This window comes from Saccoglossus kowalevskii, chromosome 7 (genome assembly GCF_978046115.1).
Source record: "Saccoglossus kowalevskii chromosome 7, keSacKowa6.1, whole genome shotgun sequence".
NCBI lineage: Eukaryota > Metazoa > Hemichordata > Enteropneusta > Harrimaniidae > Saccoglossus > Saccoglossus kowalevskii.
In genome coordinates, this window is record NC_140647.1 from 16,027,599 (window position 1) to 16,043,352 (window position 15,754).

Sequence of the window (15,754 nt, forward strand, 5' to 3'; positions counted from 1 at the left end):
TGATGACTTGTCTGTGACGAATGGAGCATGCCCCCCACATCGTAATCAGTTTTATATTTTCTTTTCGTGAATTATTCATAATATATATGTTAAATTATTTATATGGATGACAGATTTACACATCTCACTGTTTTAAAGAAACTGGTGTCAACTCATTTCCTAATTTGTATTCAGACGAATGCGACTTTGAGTATGATTTTTGTGGGTGGAATAACACATGGAATGACACCTTAGATTGGTTACTCGGAAGCAATGGCACTGAGACTGATGGGACTGGTCCAACCTATGATCATACTACAGGCACAGCTACAGGTAATTTGTAATTTGTCACACTCACTCTAGTGATAAAACCACATTCATGTGTACATTTATTGCATAAGGCAGAGACGCACGGATATCAGTAGTTATGAAATATCGCTAAAAATGTAATATTCAGAGACTAATACATTTTTATATCTACACCATGACAACTACTAGTATATACAATTTAACAGGTGTGTTATCGTACAATTGTAGGACAATTTGCTTACATTGATACGTCATCAGCAATGGTGGGCCATTACGCAACGTTATCAACAACACAATTCACACCTAATGTTGATCGATGTTTGACATTTTGGTATCACATGTATGGAGAAGATGTTGGATCGCTAGAAGTTCATCAAAATTATATCGGAAACATATTTCTGAGTCCAATCTGGTCAAGATCAGGAAACCAAGGGAATATCTGGCGACGAGGAAGTGTTCCCCTGCCTGCTGGATCAACTATCAACAACTACATTGTGAGTTAGATAAATCAGCTGTGGCTCCGAAACAAATAAAATGGCCGAAAGTCGACCACTTTGAATTCGTTCTGTAAAACCAAATTATACATCAAGGTCTCATGAAGTTCAATGTATTGTAATTGTGTAGTAATTGGATATTGGATGATGTCCTGTACCTTGCGGTTGTTAAGAAATTGCGTTTCTCCATTCTCAGATAGTATTTCAAGGCATCGTAGGTGGCGGTGGACAAGGCGACATTGCGATAGACGATGCGCTGGTTGACGATTCTTCATGCCAACCAGAAGGATGGTGTAGTTTTGAAAGAGACACATGTGGGTGGACAAATGAACGAGAAAGGGATGACGAATATGATTGGTTGAGGAATGCAGGCACTACATCCACATATGCAACTGGACCGAAAGTGGATCATACACTTGGAACAGGCAGTGGTTAGTATTTTCTTAATCTGTTTATATTCATTGTTTTCTCTCATATTCTGTCCACCCGACATTATTTATCGGATGTACCGATTGTGTTTGTACAATGAATTAAGGAGAGAAATATGCATGTCAATTTGTTATTTGGAAACAATGAAAAAACAACAATAATAAGTTCACACTACTAATTAGCTGCGTGTTTCTTTCGATGATTGATACAATTTAATTCAACGTTTGCCGTAAAAATAAAACTTAAATAACATTAGTGACACGCCTATCATTTTGAAAACCGATCACACCTCATACCTATATACAAGCTGACACAAAAGTTGACACAATTTGAAATAACACTAGTTGCAGTGAACATGCTGAATATCTTTCCCAACATTTACATTACTGTTTAACAATTGAACATGTCACTTAAAACTGACCACTTACATTTATATCTCCTGTGCATTTCTTCTCTATATCACCACTAGTCCCTGTATCTATTGCTCTTTGACTGTCAATAATGTATTATTCAATTAATAATTACAACTGGAAATATAGCAACATTTCTGTAATATTTGCAATGATTTGAATTATATTTTTCTACGCTAGGTTACTTCATGTTCATTGAAACAAGCAGCGGTGGCACTGAAGACAGGGCGTGGCTAGTAAGCGAACATCTCCCGCCCACTTCAGGTGAGTTCGCCCAGTGTTATTCGAAGTTGCCCATAATAGTAAATACTTATTTAAATGTGAGTGACAGTAGATATTCTTTCATTCAGAGGCTAAATGTTTCAAGTTCTGGTACCATATGTTCGGTCATACCATTGGAACTTTGAACGTATATTTCGAGTCTGGCAATATACCCCTCAATCTACGATGGAGCTCTTCGGGCGATCGTGGGGAAGATTGGTATGCTGGGCAAATAACAGTCAACTCGACAGAAGAATACTGGGTAAGGAGCATATTATTTTTAGCTCATGACAGAATGATAAGTGTTTTCGTATTCTAATGCAAATGTGGGAACCGCACTGTCAAATATTTATGTTTTATTTTCCATAAAGGTCATATTTGAAGCAATCAAAGGCGACGGCGATACAGGTGATATTGCCATAGACGACACTGAGTTGTATGACGGTGCATGTGTCATAAGCACCACCAACTGTAAGTACAAGATTTGACATATATTTGCCATATATTTGAAAATACATTTTGTCGTTGCTGTTCTGTTGAAAACAGATTTTGAGACTTATGTTTTCGCAGCCTACAATTGTACGTTTGAGGAAGATCTATGTAGTTGGAGACAGGATAAGATCACGGATGATTTTAACTGGAAACGCAACCAAGGCGATACGCCTACATCCCATACAGGACCAACTATTGACCACACACTCGGGACAAATGAAGGTATAATTGTAGATCAACCTATTAATACCTATTATACTATCAATTGCACGCTACAGAGCATTGATGACAGCAACTGACTGACTAACTAAACCTCATTTCGTTTTTCAAGGTTATTATTTATTTATTGAGGCAGACTCACGTGACGACCATGAGAGAGGGAGGCTGATATCAACCCCATTGCCCCCAATACCAAGTTCGACTTACTGTTTAACGTTCTGGTATCACATGTTTGGTGGTCGTGTTGGCGATCTAAATGTTTATGTAAGAGAAGCAAACGGCTTAGAATCAAAGGTACAGAAACATATGAATGCATTATCACTTATGTCACAATATGAATATCGTGGATATGTGATTTGTCACAAAATAGCGGGAGGGTCGTCACCTGCGCACGCGCGGGAATTGAGTCCCAAGCGACGATAACAACACACGCTAAAACGCTCATGGGTAGACGCTTGTTTGTAAACAATGACACGCTATGGCCATCTGACGCATGCGCAGATGGCGATTCTCCCGCTTTAATATATTGAGTTCTGTTCGGTTAAACGTATTGAGGACTGATTGAATTAAATATACACGACCCAAAAATCGCAAACGCCATGTTAATTTACTAACTAAATACGAGTTCAGGTTTATGGCTAATCAGGAAATGATAAATTCCAGGTCGAAATTTTTGGTGTGAATGTGGATAGTGATAGCGATCTAATTTTATTACTCGCAAAATCATGACGAAATGGCGGTTACTAAACGAACGCATACTAAAACGATTGTCACGAGTTTCAACCATACTTTTCATTGGCCTTTCACCGAATACTTTAAATATATATATCATCCTTACTGTACATGTTATTTGCTTTAACTATATCTAAAACTACCACCGAAGCATTGATATCTGCAGTAAGAGTATAACTATTTAGTAAGCCGAAATCCCGGCCACAATTAATAATGTGCTATTAAATTGTGTCTACTATTATTTAGTCATCTTCAAAAATCCATTTAAATTCATAATAGATCTGGACTCGTACGGGCACACAGGCAGACGAGTGGAGATATGGTCAACGTGATTTGCATATTACATCAACTTATGAAATTATATTCGAAGCTACCAGGATAACACATAAGAGGAGTGACATTGCTATAGACGATTTGTCTGTGCTTGAAGGGACATGTCCTCCACACCGTAAGAAAATTGATTCCTATTATTCAGGAATTCATCTGCCTGATTGTGACGGGCTTTACATTAACAATCACATGAATAACTAATAACTTGTGACGCCATTAGTGAGTGAAAGTATTGCCGAAATCTATAACTATTCATTTCACAATCATGTACAAAAACAGTTGATTGTGCATTTCCTATTATTACTCCGAATAGGAGGGTGTGATTTTGAATATGACTTTTGTGGGTGGACTAATGTGATGGATGACGAATTGTCCTGGCTTAGAGGAAGCAACGGTACTAACACTGAAGGCACTGGACCAACAATCGATCACACGACAGGAACAGAATCAGGTATGGTTGATACATAAATCTGTAGGCTCCCTTCAGTTAATTAAACGTCAATTGTAATCCTCGATAGTAATCTAGATAACGAAATGTGCAATTCTAATACCATTTATGCAATTGAATTATATTTAACGTTTCTTTGTTCATCTTAGGTCACTTTGTGTACATCAATACGTCATCAGCTATGCAAAATCACACAGCCGAGTTAACAACAGTAGAATTCACGTCCAACATCGATCGTTGCCTACGATTCTGGTATCACATGTACGGCGAAGACATTGGATCGCTGCATGTATTTCAAATCGATATCGGAAATCCATTTATTAGACCTATCTGGTCAAGGTCAGGGAACCAGCAAGACATGTGGCGTAGAGGTAGTGTTCCATTGCCAATTGAAGGCACGGGAAATAACTATAAGGTAACATTATTTGGTTAGTTCCAATTGTTTATCGTCTTGTCAAATAATCCTTTATTCAGATGTATATCATTTATTTATTAATATTTTTTTTAAAATTAAAGTTTACATTATAATGATTTTTCACAGAAGTGTTATTAACTGAGGTTGCACTCTGGTTAGTTCACTGTGGTATTTATTCGCTATGGCTGGATCTTTTAATGTTGCCATGTTGGTATCTTTGACTGCATCCATATCTTGATGTTTCACTGAAGTAATGTCTTGATTTTTCACTGTTCCCATGTCTTATTCTTTGAATGTATCCATCTCTAGTTTTTATCACTGTCTTCAAACTAGTCTATACAGTCTATAATATATATGTCCTTTTGATCTTTGACAGAAGCCATATATTGTTCGTTTTTTTCGTTTTCTTTATTGCTATGTTTTTTTTTTATTCTGAGAATGTACATTTTAAGGGTGTTATGTCTCAATATGCTTGTCACAAAACATTTCCAGATCCTGTTCAGAGGTGTTGTTGGCGATGGTTCCAAGGGAGACATAGCCATGGATGATATATTAGTGGATGACATTCCTTGTCAACCAGAAGGGTGGTGTGATTTTGACACTGATACATGTGGTTGGACTAATGAGTTGGTAAGGGATGACAACTATGATTGGGTACGGAATGCTGGTACCTCTCCAACATCAAAAACAGGTCCGAAGAAAGACCACACATTAGATAATCAGAAAGGTGAATAATGTTATTCTGATTTGTGGCACGTATTTATTATCACCTTACTCCCAAGAAGACGGTGAATACAGCAGTATATTTTGTTGTGTTTTCCAGGGTATTATATGTATATCGAAACAGACGATGGCGATCTTCATGCCAAGGCATGGCTCGTGAGTGAACATTTGCAACCTACAACAGGTAAGTACTGTCGAGTAGACCTTATGTCATGTCGAAAAAAACACTTTTATTTACTAACTATTCTGAAAATAACATACCTAAGAATTCATGAAACAAGACAACTACAACCAAAACATAATACATTATATAACAAAATAGTCAAGCCAATTGTATACTCTAGGAAAACAAGGGGTAATTTCAGGAGTTTCGAAAGTAGTGAGCACATTCTGATCCACAAGAGCACCCACTATGTATCATTCCGGGTCCTAATTGTAATAATGCTATCACAATTAACCAGAAGCTTACTAAATCTGCCAAAACAACCTTTTGAATATTTAGGATAGTCGTTCTCTACTAATCCTTTAAAAAATTGGTTTAATAGTTTGGATGTAACAAATAATCTCTGCAAATGTACTACATGTCGGTCAAAGAAAATGGGATGGGAAATGCATACCAGATGGGAAAAACTGGAATATTGTTGTAAAGATGTAACTTCAATGTGAAGTTACTTACAAGATTGTGTCTGATTAGCTAACTAACCATAACACCCAGCAGTCTGACCAATCAAAAAGATTGTTTGTCGATAGGTTGTCTTAGGGGTATCAAATTCGGCCTTGTATATATGTTTCGACTCAACTGAAAATTGTCATAAAGTCTGGCAGAAATAGAATTCTATCAGTTAGGCTCAATTTTGAAGCGGGCGAAGCAGATTTCGTACTCTTATAAGTTCAGTTGCATATACTATTGGAATATAAACACTAAATTTAGGATTGTTGATGGGAGTACATCAATATATCTACATTTTCTTTTCTAGCTTTTGTTTTAGGTAATTTATTTAGACATTCAGCTTCTATATGTCTTGAGACCATATCTTATTATCACATCGACCCAAACATGTGTTTTGCTGTGTAACTCGAAGTCTAGCAATTTTATATCCATTTGTTTTTATGGCATAGGTGAATGCTTCCAGTTTTGGTACCATATGTTTGGTAGCACCATTGCAACGTTGAACGTGTATTTTGAATCAGCCAATGTGCCAATGTCATTACGATGGAGTACGTCAGGTGACCATGAAGAGGAGTGGCACCCTGGACAGATAACAGTAAACTCAACAGAGGAGTTCTGGGTAATAATCTGTATTCATGAACCACTCATTTTATATATTTGTCTAAAAAGAGAATATTTTGCAATTTTCACGGTGGAAATGTCTTATTCGTATATGAAATTGCAATTCAGTGGTATTACAATTGGTACAATCGAAGGTAAATGAATGTTTTTTTCCTCAGATTATATTTGAATCAACCAAAGGGGGCATGTCTGGAGATATCGCTGTGGATGATACGTCATTACAAACTGATCCATGTTCATCTAACCGTGAGTATGCTACTATAGTGTTATTATGACAATCACACACTCAAATGTAATGATTGTTGATGCAATTTCATTTTTTTGGTTCGTAGAATACGATTGCACTTTTGAGACTGATCTGTGCATCTGGAGACAGGATGTTGAAGATGACGATTTTAATTGGACCAGAAGGAATGGCGACACCCCAACATATCACACAGGGCCTAAGATAGACCATACTTTAGGAACAAACAAAGGTATGTTGACACTGTTTGCGTGCCTTGGTCAAGTATATGAAGTTACTTTAGAAACAACTTTAAGTCATACCGGTACACCAACAATCCATGTTTGTTATTGTATGCTATTGTCATAAACAATCACACACAACTGGTTGAGTATCTAAATAAATGGGGGTATGTAATAAATATTTATATAATTTTATAATGTAACATAATTTATATCTAACTGAAAGGTTATTACCTGTATGTGGAGGCCAATTCAGTTGAGGGCCACGAACGAGGCAGGCTGATATCTGATATATTACCACCGACAACCAGTGCGGGATTTTGTCTACAGTTTTGGTATCACATGTTTGGCAGTGTTGTGGGTGATCTGAACGTATATGTAAGAGATGCATATGGCATAGAAACAAAGGTACGAGGCCACGTCATCTATTCCACATGGTTATGCTGATGGTATAACTTATTTTGAACTACGAGAATTATGCTTTAATACGCTGAACTCCAAACGTGCGATAATGACATACACTTCAATCGGCTTATAAATGACAAAACATCACTGCAGTAAATGTAGTTAATAATAATGAATATCTCCCTAGATTTGGGCACGTACGGGCACTCAGGCGAACGAATGGAGATATGCGCAGCGAGATTTGTATATGACATCGACTTTTGAAGTCATATTTGAAGTAACAGGGATAACACATACAAGAAGTGACATTGCTATAGATGATTTGTTTGTTCATACAGGATCATGTCCCCCACACAGTAAGTATCTGTCGTGATTTCAGGTATATGAATTGACAACAAGTGCTAAATCGCCGATTACGTTTTCTGACTATATTTTCTCTCTATTGCCGAACAGAGGAATGTGATTTTGAGTTCGACATTTGTGGATGGACTAACGTGGAAAATGATAACTTAGATTGGTTGCTAGGTGGCAATGGTACTGATACTGAAGGGACTGGACCACAAATCGATCATACAACTGGAACGGAAACAGGTGAGTTTTACTACAACCTACAATGTCAAATACCACTACGCTTTCACGATATCTTTGATGTTCTGCTTTTCAATTATAATACCACGAAATACCAAAAACTTGAATTTACGAACAAATCGACTTAGTGATTATGCATTATGCTATTAAACGCGTTCATAATTAATTTTGCAGATGAGAATGGTCTGGATTTCCTAACCTCAAAAAATCAAAGCGGGATTCATTGTTCAAAAGAGGCATGCAACTGTAGGCAACTCAGTTGGACACTAATTAGTACTGAACTTCCAATGAGAAAATGATTTTGTAACATACTGTTCTATAACGTTTGGAAATTGCTTTGTCTGTTCTTTAGGTCACTTCGCCTATATTGAAACAACGTCAGCTACAATAGGACACACTGCAGTGTTGACGACCACGGAGTTTAATTCAGGCATTCACCGGTGCTTGAAATTCTGGTATCATATGTATGGGCAGGATATCGGCTCACTTCATGTTTATCAAACTAATGTAAATCACGAACAATCTCCGGCAATCTGGTCACGATTAGGAAACCAAGATGATATGTGGCGCAGAGGAACCGTGCATTTGCCAATAGACCCGAACGGTCTTCCTTATTGGGTGAGTAAGCCGTAGCGTTCCTCTCAATACAATGCAATACGCACTGAATACAATATAATATCATTTATCACATCTCGTAATTTTCTTCTAGATCTCCTTTGAAGGTGTTGTTGGCGATGGTGCCCAGGGAGATATAGCCATTGATGATATATTAGTGGACGACATTCCTTGTCAACCAGAAGGCTGGTGTGATTTTGAGACTGATACATGTGGTTGGACTAATGAGTTGGTGAGAGATGACAACTATGATTGGCTGAGGAATGCTGGTTCTTCTCCTACAAGTAATACTGGTCCTACGAAAGACCATACATTGGGGACACCGAAAGGTAAATGACATACATTGCAATATTTTGAATAGCTATTTCTATTTCCTTACATAATATTTTTTTTAAACATTTTTTGCAGGATATTATATGTTTATTGAAACAGACTATGGAGATGTTCATGCCAGGGCATGGCTTGTGAGCGAACACTTACAACCTACATCGAGTAAGTGACTTAATCCCCAAGTGTACTAGATGCTACTGGGTATTTTTTCACTTCTACTAATTTAATGATTCATAATTATGCATCAATTCCTTCCCCGAAAATTCTGTTTATAAAAGCCCCAATTGCATCACGCATAAATAACTATGGAAGAGAAGTGCTAGATTGTTTTCCGCCAATTGAACTTTTGGAATAAATAAACAAGAAGAAATATATCAAGCATGGTAGTTGTTTTTATCATTATTCCCAAAAATGCATTGAAACTGAATGGACAAATTGTGTTCGATATCATGTGACAACGACTGATTTAACATTATTATGATATGAATATAAATGATGTTGAGGTCAACGTTTTGGCGAGGACTTAGTTGGGTGTGATCCTTACAACTATGAACACGTTCCTGGTAAACAGTATAAATCTTTATATTTCTAGAATAAACGCGCATAAGAAATCTTTGAACTGATCTAACAACATATGTAGTATGTTGGTGCATACATATCAAAACCCTTACCAGACTGTCTGCACATTTTCTTAAACTTTTAACCATCCATTTTGGTTACAAATTCGTTTTGGGCGTGTTCATAGCATGTACAAACGCCTACATAGCAAGATCACACAAGATAACTTCTAAGTGGACTGACAAGATAAAAGCAAAAACATTTAGGTTAAAACAACTATGAGTACACCACTAACGAGCAATCCAAAAACAGTATATTCCCTTTCAGTGGTGTGTATATTTCAGGAGTTTGTCGAACGAAAGGAATTTGTAATTTATTTGTTTTTGTAGGTAAATGTTTCATATTTTGGTACCATATGTCTGGCAGCACTATTGCAACGTTGAATGTGTATTTTGAATCAAGCAATGTGCCAATGTCTTTACTATGGAGTACGTCAGGTGACCATGGAGAGCAGTGGCATCAAGGGCGGATAACAGTGAACTCAACAGAGGAATTCTGGGTAATCTCTATATATTATTAGGAAATAATATAAGGTTACCACGAGGATACCACAAAATATGCACGAAGACCGTACAGCGGGAGTATCGACCGACGCGCAGCATACTGTCCTAGTGCATACTTTGAGGTATCCTCGTAATAACCTTATTAGTATACATCTTTTCCTCCCAAGGATACCATACAAGGATGTCGAAATCCAAAAAGTTTAATATATATTATTGTACATCTGTCACCTTAGCGCCATAAGTTACAGCGTGCGTAATTTTGCAGTATTTTACGGGGTACTTTCATTCTACCATATTAGGAAATACAAATTCCAAATATGGAATGAATACGCACGTAAGCGTCCTTTAATAATAAAAACAAACATGGCTACCACCAGGGTTTGGCCAGACTCCACACAAAGAAGTCCGCTGATTCTGTTCTTAACTTTGTGGATTTCGGCATTACTATGATGTATCCTTGGGAGGAAAAGATGTATACTAATAAGGTTATAAGTATGCACACGGACAGTACGCCGTCGCATCGATCTCCGCTGCCCGTCGGTCGATATTTCCGCTGTACTGTCTTCGCGCATACTTTTCGGCATCTTCGTAATAACCTCATAATCAGTATTATGCTACATCATAGCTGTTATGGAATTTATTTCAGTGTCAGTGACATCACAACGCTCTTATATAATAATGATGCATTTAATTCAATAATGTATATTATACATCACAATATACAACTCCAGTTTCATATAATTGTGGTCCACATACTGATTAAGTTGGGTGTAGTTATTAATTCAATGGTTATGAGTTATAATGGCTAGCATGAAATGTTAAGCAAAATCATTGATATGTTTTACAGATTATATTCGAAGCAACAAAAGGTGGCAGTATTGGTGATATTGCTATTGATGATACGGCGCTAGAAGATGTTTCGTGTGCATCTTACGGTGAGTAACTTACCAGTATCGTATGGCGACACCTATTCCGTGTTAACAACAATTAATGTCACTTCTTTGTCTGCAGATTACGATTGCACCTTTGAGAAAGATTTGTGCTCCTGGAGACAGGATATTGAGGGCGACGATTTTGATTGGATCAGAAGGAAAGGAGACACTCCCACTTATCATACAGGACCGAAATTTGACCATACATTAGGAACAAATCAAGGTGTGTACTGATTGCAATGTTACTATACAAAAACACCGGTGGAACATTTCCCCATATCCGTAATCCGTAACTCATAATAGCACACCGTCGATCAAAAGACTTATGTTTTGGGTTCTGCTCGTTTGTTCATTCATTCATGCATCCTTACATTTAGAGTTAGTATAAGGACACAATATAATAGTATACTTATGCACTCCGATTTTATTTATCGTTTTGTTTTGTTTCTGGAAGCGATTTTCGTCCGAATAAACAACATTAAACATTAAATACGTGCCTAAGTCATTCCACCAATTTCATTCAAACTTGGTATTGACATGAGCAACGTTTTTTTTCATGTGTTATACTTTTCAAGTACAATCTGTTTCAAATACAATTTGTTCAAATTGAGTACAACGGCAATCGTTTTCATTTCAATACTTCTGCCAAAGTAATGTAATCATCACAATTTCATATGGTAAAATGAGTTCATAATTTTGATTTATTTTGATTTATTTTTATTTCACCAATAATAATAACAATTCTAGTAATCTTATAATAATAATAATAATAATAATTTCTTGGTGTGGACCACAGAGGTAGTTCATCCGAACTAATCTAGTCTGTGGCCCAATCCTAACCAATATACATTTCTATGCAGGCTATATATATACATATATATATATATATATGTATATATATGTATATATATATATATATATATATATATATATATATATATATATATATATATATATATATATATATATATGTATATATACGTGCACACACATACATATATACACATACAAACAAAAAACAAAATCTCCAGAAATAAATAAGTAAAATAATAATAATATAAAAAAATGAGAGAAAAAAAGAAAGAAAAAAAAATGGAGCTGTTAATGCGCTACTCTGCACATCATATTATTAGTGGAACAATCGTGGGCAAGTACAAATAAAGTTTAGCTGCAAATAATAATGTTATAATATAATAAAATATACACTTAATTATATTATATTATATTACAAGGATACTACCTGTATGTTGAAGCTGAATTAGTTGACGACCATGAAAGAGGTAGGCTGATATCTGCTATCTTACCGGCCACAAGTGATGGGTGGTGTCTGCAATTTTGGTACCATATGCTTGGTAGTCACGTGGGCGATTTGAATGTCTATGTAAGAGAAAACGACTGGGAGACAAGGGTAGGTAGACTATTAATTATGCAGTAGAAGCTTGTGGAATAACATAATCAGATTTTCTACATTTTACTTAATTTCGTTTAGATTTAAATTCAGAATCGTGAATTAACCGTACATAACAAGGAGACTGGCGAAACATCCAAAAACATTTTATATCCAGTTACAGTTATTGAAATTCCGATATTTGAGCTCTCCGTGAAATAGTTAGTTACTTGGAAAACTGTGTTTCTCAGATTAATAATGTGTTAATGTATTGTATTGTATATATTCATAATAGATCTGGACTCGTACAGGTACACAAGCAAACGAGTGGAGATATGGTCAACGTTATTTACATATTGATTCAAATTTCGAGATAATATTTGAAGTGACAAGCATAAAGAATGCAAGAAGTGATATTGCTATAGATGATTTGTCTGTACATAGTGGATCATGTCCCCCACACAGTGAGTTTCTGATTCTGATTAAGATCTGCCGAATATTCATTCTTGTAACACCTGCCACAAATGATAGATTATGTAGGTTACTCAACGTATATTTCGATGTGTCTATTGCATAATAGGAGAGTGTGATTTTGAATACGACTTTTGTGGCTGGACCAACGCGGATTATGATAATGTGGATTGGTTACGTGGGAGCAATGGAACTGGTGATGATGGGACAGGACCAACAATTGATCACACCACAGGAACAGAAACAGGTGACTCATGAAAACGTGACGTGTCATAATATTAATATAATTTATCGTAAAACTTGTTATATTTTTCTAATCACGTGTCGCCACTAGTCCTTTTAGTTAGACTGTATCGGTGAGCATCGAACGCTTCAACGTGGCTTCTTCTACTCTGCAGGTCACTTTGCATATATCGAAACAACTACCGCTTTGATTGGCCATTCTGCAGTATTGACAACCACAGAGTTCTCATCAGATATTGATCGCTGTCTGACATTCTGGTATCACATGTACGGTCAAGATATCGGATCACTTCACGTATATCAAATTGACATTGAAAGCGAACTCTCTTCCGCAATATGGTCACGATCGGGGAATCAAGATGATATGTGGCGCAGGGGAACAGTGCCTTTGCCGATAGAACCAACTGGCAATCCGTATTTGGTGAGTGCGAATTCAGAATCACATCCACCATGTCCTTGTCATGTATGCCTTGTGTCAACACTATTTCTATCATAACACTTCAAGTTTACTTGCAGATCTCATTTGAAGGCGTTGTTGGCGGTGGCTCTTTAGGAGATATAGCCATTGATGACATTCTTGTTGATGACATTCTTTGTCAACCAGAAGGCTGGTGTGATTTTGAAATGAGTACATGCGGTTGGACCAATGATCTTGTAAATGACGATGAGTATGATTGGATGCGCAATTCAGGCACTACTCCCACAAGTAATACAGGGCCAACGGAAGACCACACTCTCGACTCTCGTAAAGGTCATCAATGTTCCTTTCTAGTAATGTAGCTCCCTAGTTTTCACTATTTCCTCAACGTCCTCGTTGCAATCTGATGTTATATTCTGTATTGAATCTGAAAATACTTAGCTGTTCAAAATTCCTATTAATAAACAATCACTCATCAGATATTATTTTTCTTCAGGATATTATATGTACATCGAAACCAATGACAATAATGTAGGAGATCGAGCATGGCTTGTTAGCGAGCATTTGCAGCCTAATTCAGGTAAATGATACCGATAAATATACGCATTTATGCATCACAGCCAACTGGGATTTAATACTATATCGTTGTGCATGACATTGAATATTGCCTTGCTCGCTCTATTTTAGGAAAATGTTTCATGTTTTGGTATCATATGTACGGTGATAGTGTGGGCAATTTAAACGTGTATGTCGAGTCGGCCAATAATCCTCTAACACGAAGATTCTCAGCTTCTGGTAACCATGGAGATTTGTGGCACCCTGGACAAATTACAGTAAACTCAACAGAGGAATATTGGGTAAGTCTGAACAAGTCGATTTCAGGCATGTTACGCCACTGTTTTAAAGTCTCAGTCACCGATCGAATCAGTCGAGCAAAGGCGGAGTATAACCACGATTATGAAGCGTTATTTTCAAACTGGTAAGTGTACTTGGTCAACCGAGCACAGCTAGCCAAACCTGTACTTACCAGATGTTTGGAGAGTGTGAATACGCAACAGCCCATAATATAATCATCGTTTAGCCAAACTATATAAACGCTAAGGATGTGACGGTGTATGTTGTTACTATCCAACACCCAAAATAAAACACTTAGTCGCCTCATGAAATTTAAATGAGGTTTCACACGATGAAGTGCGATTTTCCGAATTTATACGGCGTGTTCAGTTGAACAGTGTGCAGTCAACCCAACGGCATTCTAACGCATTTCCGGTATGCGTAAAATCGGGGTACACACATGAGTTAATATACCTCCATGCATGAACAACACTATCTCACTAAATACTAAATAATTCCCCATGTGAACTTAGCTATGTGATTTAAAATAACTATGTATATACCTGCAGATTATTTTTGAAGCAACAAAAGGTGGAAGTCGTGGTGATATTGGTGTAGATGATACTGGAATAAGTGAAGGTCCTTGTCCAATAAACCGTAAGTAATTACACTGTGACGTAAATAATATTGACTCACAGCACATCCATGGTAAAGCATGCTTTGTAATATTTGATCCTGCGATCTGCAGATCTTCCTTAGGACATTCAAATTTACTTATCGTATTTATTGGGCTATTTGCAAAAAGTTGTTTCATTTAATTGCAACGAACGATGTGTTTGCTTGATGAATAATTTGAAATTCATGTATATCAGTGTTAATGTGGTAATACTTGCAGAATACGATTGTACATTTGAAGATGATTTTTGCACATGGAGACAGGATAATGAAACAGATGATTTTGATTGGACGAGACACAAAGGAAGCACTCCGACAACACATACAGGGCCAACGATTGACCACACCTTAGGCACAAGTCAGGGTAAAGTTTAAACAATGACTCGGTGTACCTAAATATTAGTATTGTAGGAATGCTGATTGAAATCATGTTCTAATTGTAGACGCTTACTTCTGCCACATGTGTCCTTGAAATAAAATACTATGCACTTTGTTAAACGAATTAAATATTTAAACGCCAACATTCTTTATTGCCAGGCTACTATCTCTATATTGAAGCAAATTCGGTTGACGATCAGAAGAGAGGCAGATTGATATCAGATATCTTCCCCCCTACAACGAATACGGGATCTTGTATACAGTTTTGGTATCACATGCTTGGTAGTCGTGTTGGAGACCTAAATGTGTATGTGAGAGACGCGTATGGCACCGAGACAAAGGTATAAACTGTGTATGGTT

General features: G+C 36.8%; 4 protein-coding genes and 1 long non-coding RNA gene across 5 annotated transcripts in view; all 5 read left to right on the forward strand.

The window, feature by feature from the left end:
* Window positions 1-654: 654 nt before the first annotated feature.
* LOC146740488 (uncharacterized) lies at window positions 655-1,120 on the forward strand. Its single transcript, XR_014929903.1, has 2 exons — window positions 655-782; window positions 979-1,120. It is a non-coding gene; the product is annotated as an uncharacterized LOC146740488 (long non-coding RNA).
* Window positions 1,121-1,809: 689 nt separating this feature from the next.
* On the forward strand, window positions 1,810-4,536 carry LOC146740489 (MAM and LDL-receptor class A domain-containing protein 1-like). The gene is made up of 8 exons (XM_085501811.1): window positions 1,810-1,885; window positions 1,972-2,144; window positions 2,254-2,353; window positions 2,453-2,596; window positions 2,706-2,887; window positions 3,605-3,773; window positions 3,969-4,106; window positions 4,253-4,536. The coding sequence occupies exons 1-8, from the start codon at window positions 1,810-1,812 to the stop codon at window positions 4,534-4,536; spliced, it is 1,266 nt and encodes a 421-aa protein (XP_085357937.1).
* A 450-nt stretch (window positions 4,537-4,986) lies between these two features.
* On the forward strand, window positions 4,987-9,105 carry LOC146740490 (MAM and LDL-receptor class A domain-containing protein 1-like). The gene is made up of 11 exons (XM_085501812.1): window positions 4,987-5,245; window positions 5,342-5,425; window positions 6,361-6,530; window positions 6,691-6,778; window positions 6,865-7,008; window positions 7,224-7,405; window positions 7,590-7,758; window positions 7,856-7,993; window positions 8,343-8,608; window positions 8,700-8,934; window positions 9,014-9,105. The coding sequence occupies exons 1-11, from the start codon at window positions 4,987-4,989 to the stop codon at window positions 9,103-9,105; spliced, it is 1,827 nt and encodes a 608-aa protein (XP_085357938.1).
* Window positions 9,106-12,080: 2,975 nt separating this feature from the next.
* Window positions 12,081-13,585, forward strand: LOC146740491 (MAM and LDL-receptor class A domain-containing protein 1-like). The gene is made up of 5 exons (XM_085501813.1): window positions 12,081-12,135; window positions 12,221-12,396; window positions 12,671-12,839; window positions 12,956-13,093; window positions 13,245-13,585. Exons 1-5 carry the CDS (start codon window positions 12,081-12,083, stop codon window positions 13,583-13,585), a joined length of 879 nt encoding a protein of 292 aa, XP_085357939.1.
* Window positions 13,586-14,069: 484 nt separating this feature from the next.
* The window catches only part of LOC100376516 (MAM and LDL-receptor class A domain-containing protein 1-like), a 43,295-nt gene continuing 41,610 nt past the window's right edge, over window positions 14,070-15,754 (forward strand). Inside the window, exons 1-5 of the mRNA XM_078008914.2 lie at window positions 14,070-14,087; window positions 14,195-14,364; window positions 14,911-14,998; window positions 15,237-15,380; window positions 15,554-15,735. Coding sequence (XP_077865040.2) covers window positions 14,206-14,364; window positions 14,911-14,998; window positions 15,237-15,380; window positions 15,554-15,735 — 573 coding nt within the window. The 5' untranslated portion in view covers window positions 14,070-14,087; window positions 14,195-14,205. The remainder of the gene's footprint in view (window positions 14,088-14,194; window positions 14,365-14,910; window positions 14,999-15,236; window positions 15,381-15,553; window positions 15,736-15,754) is intronic.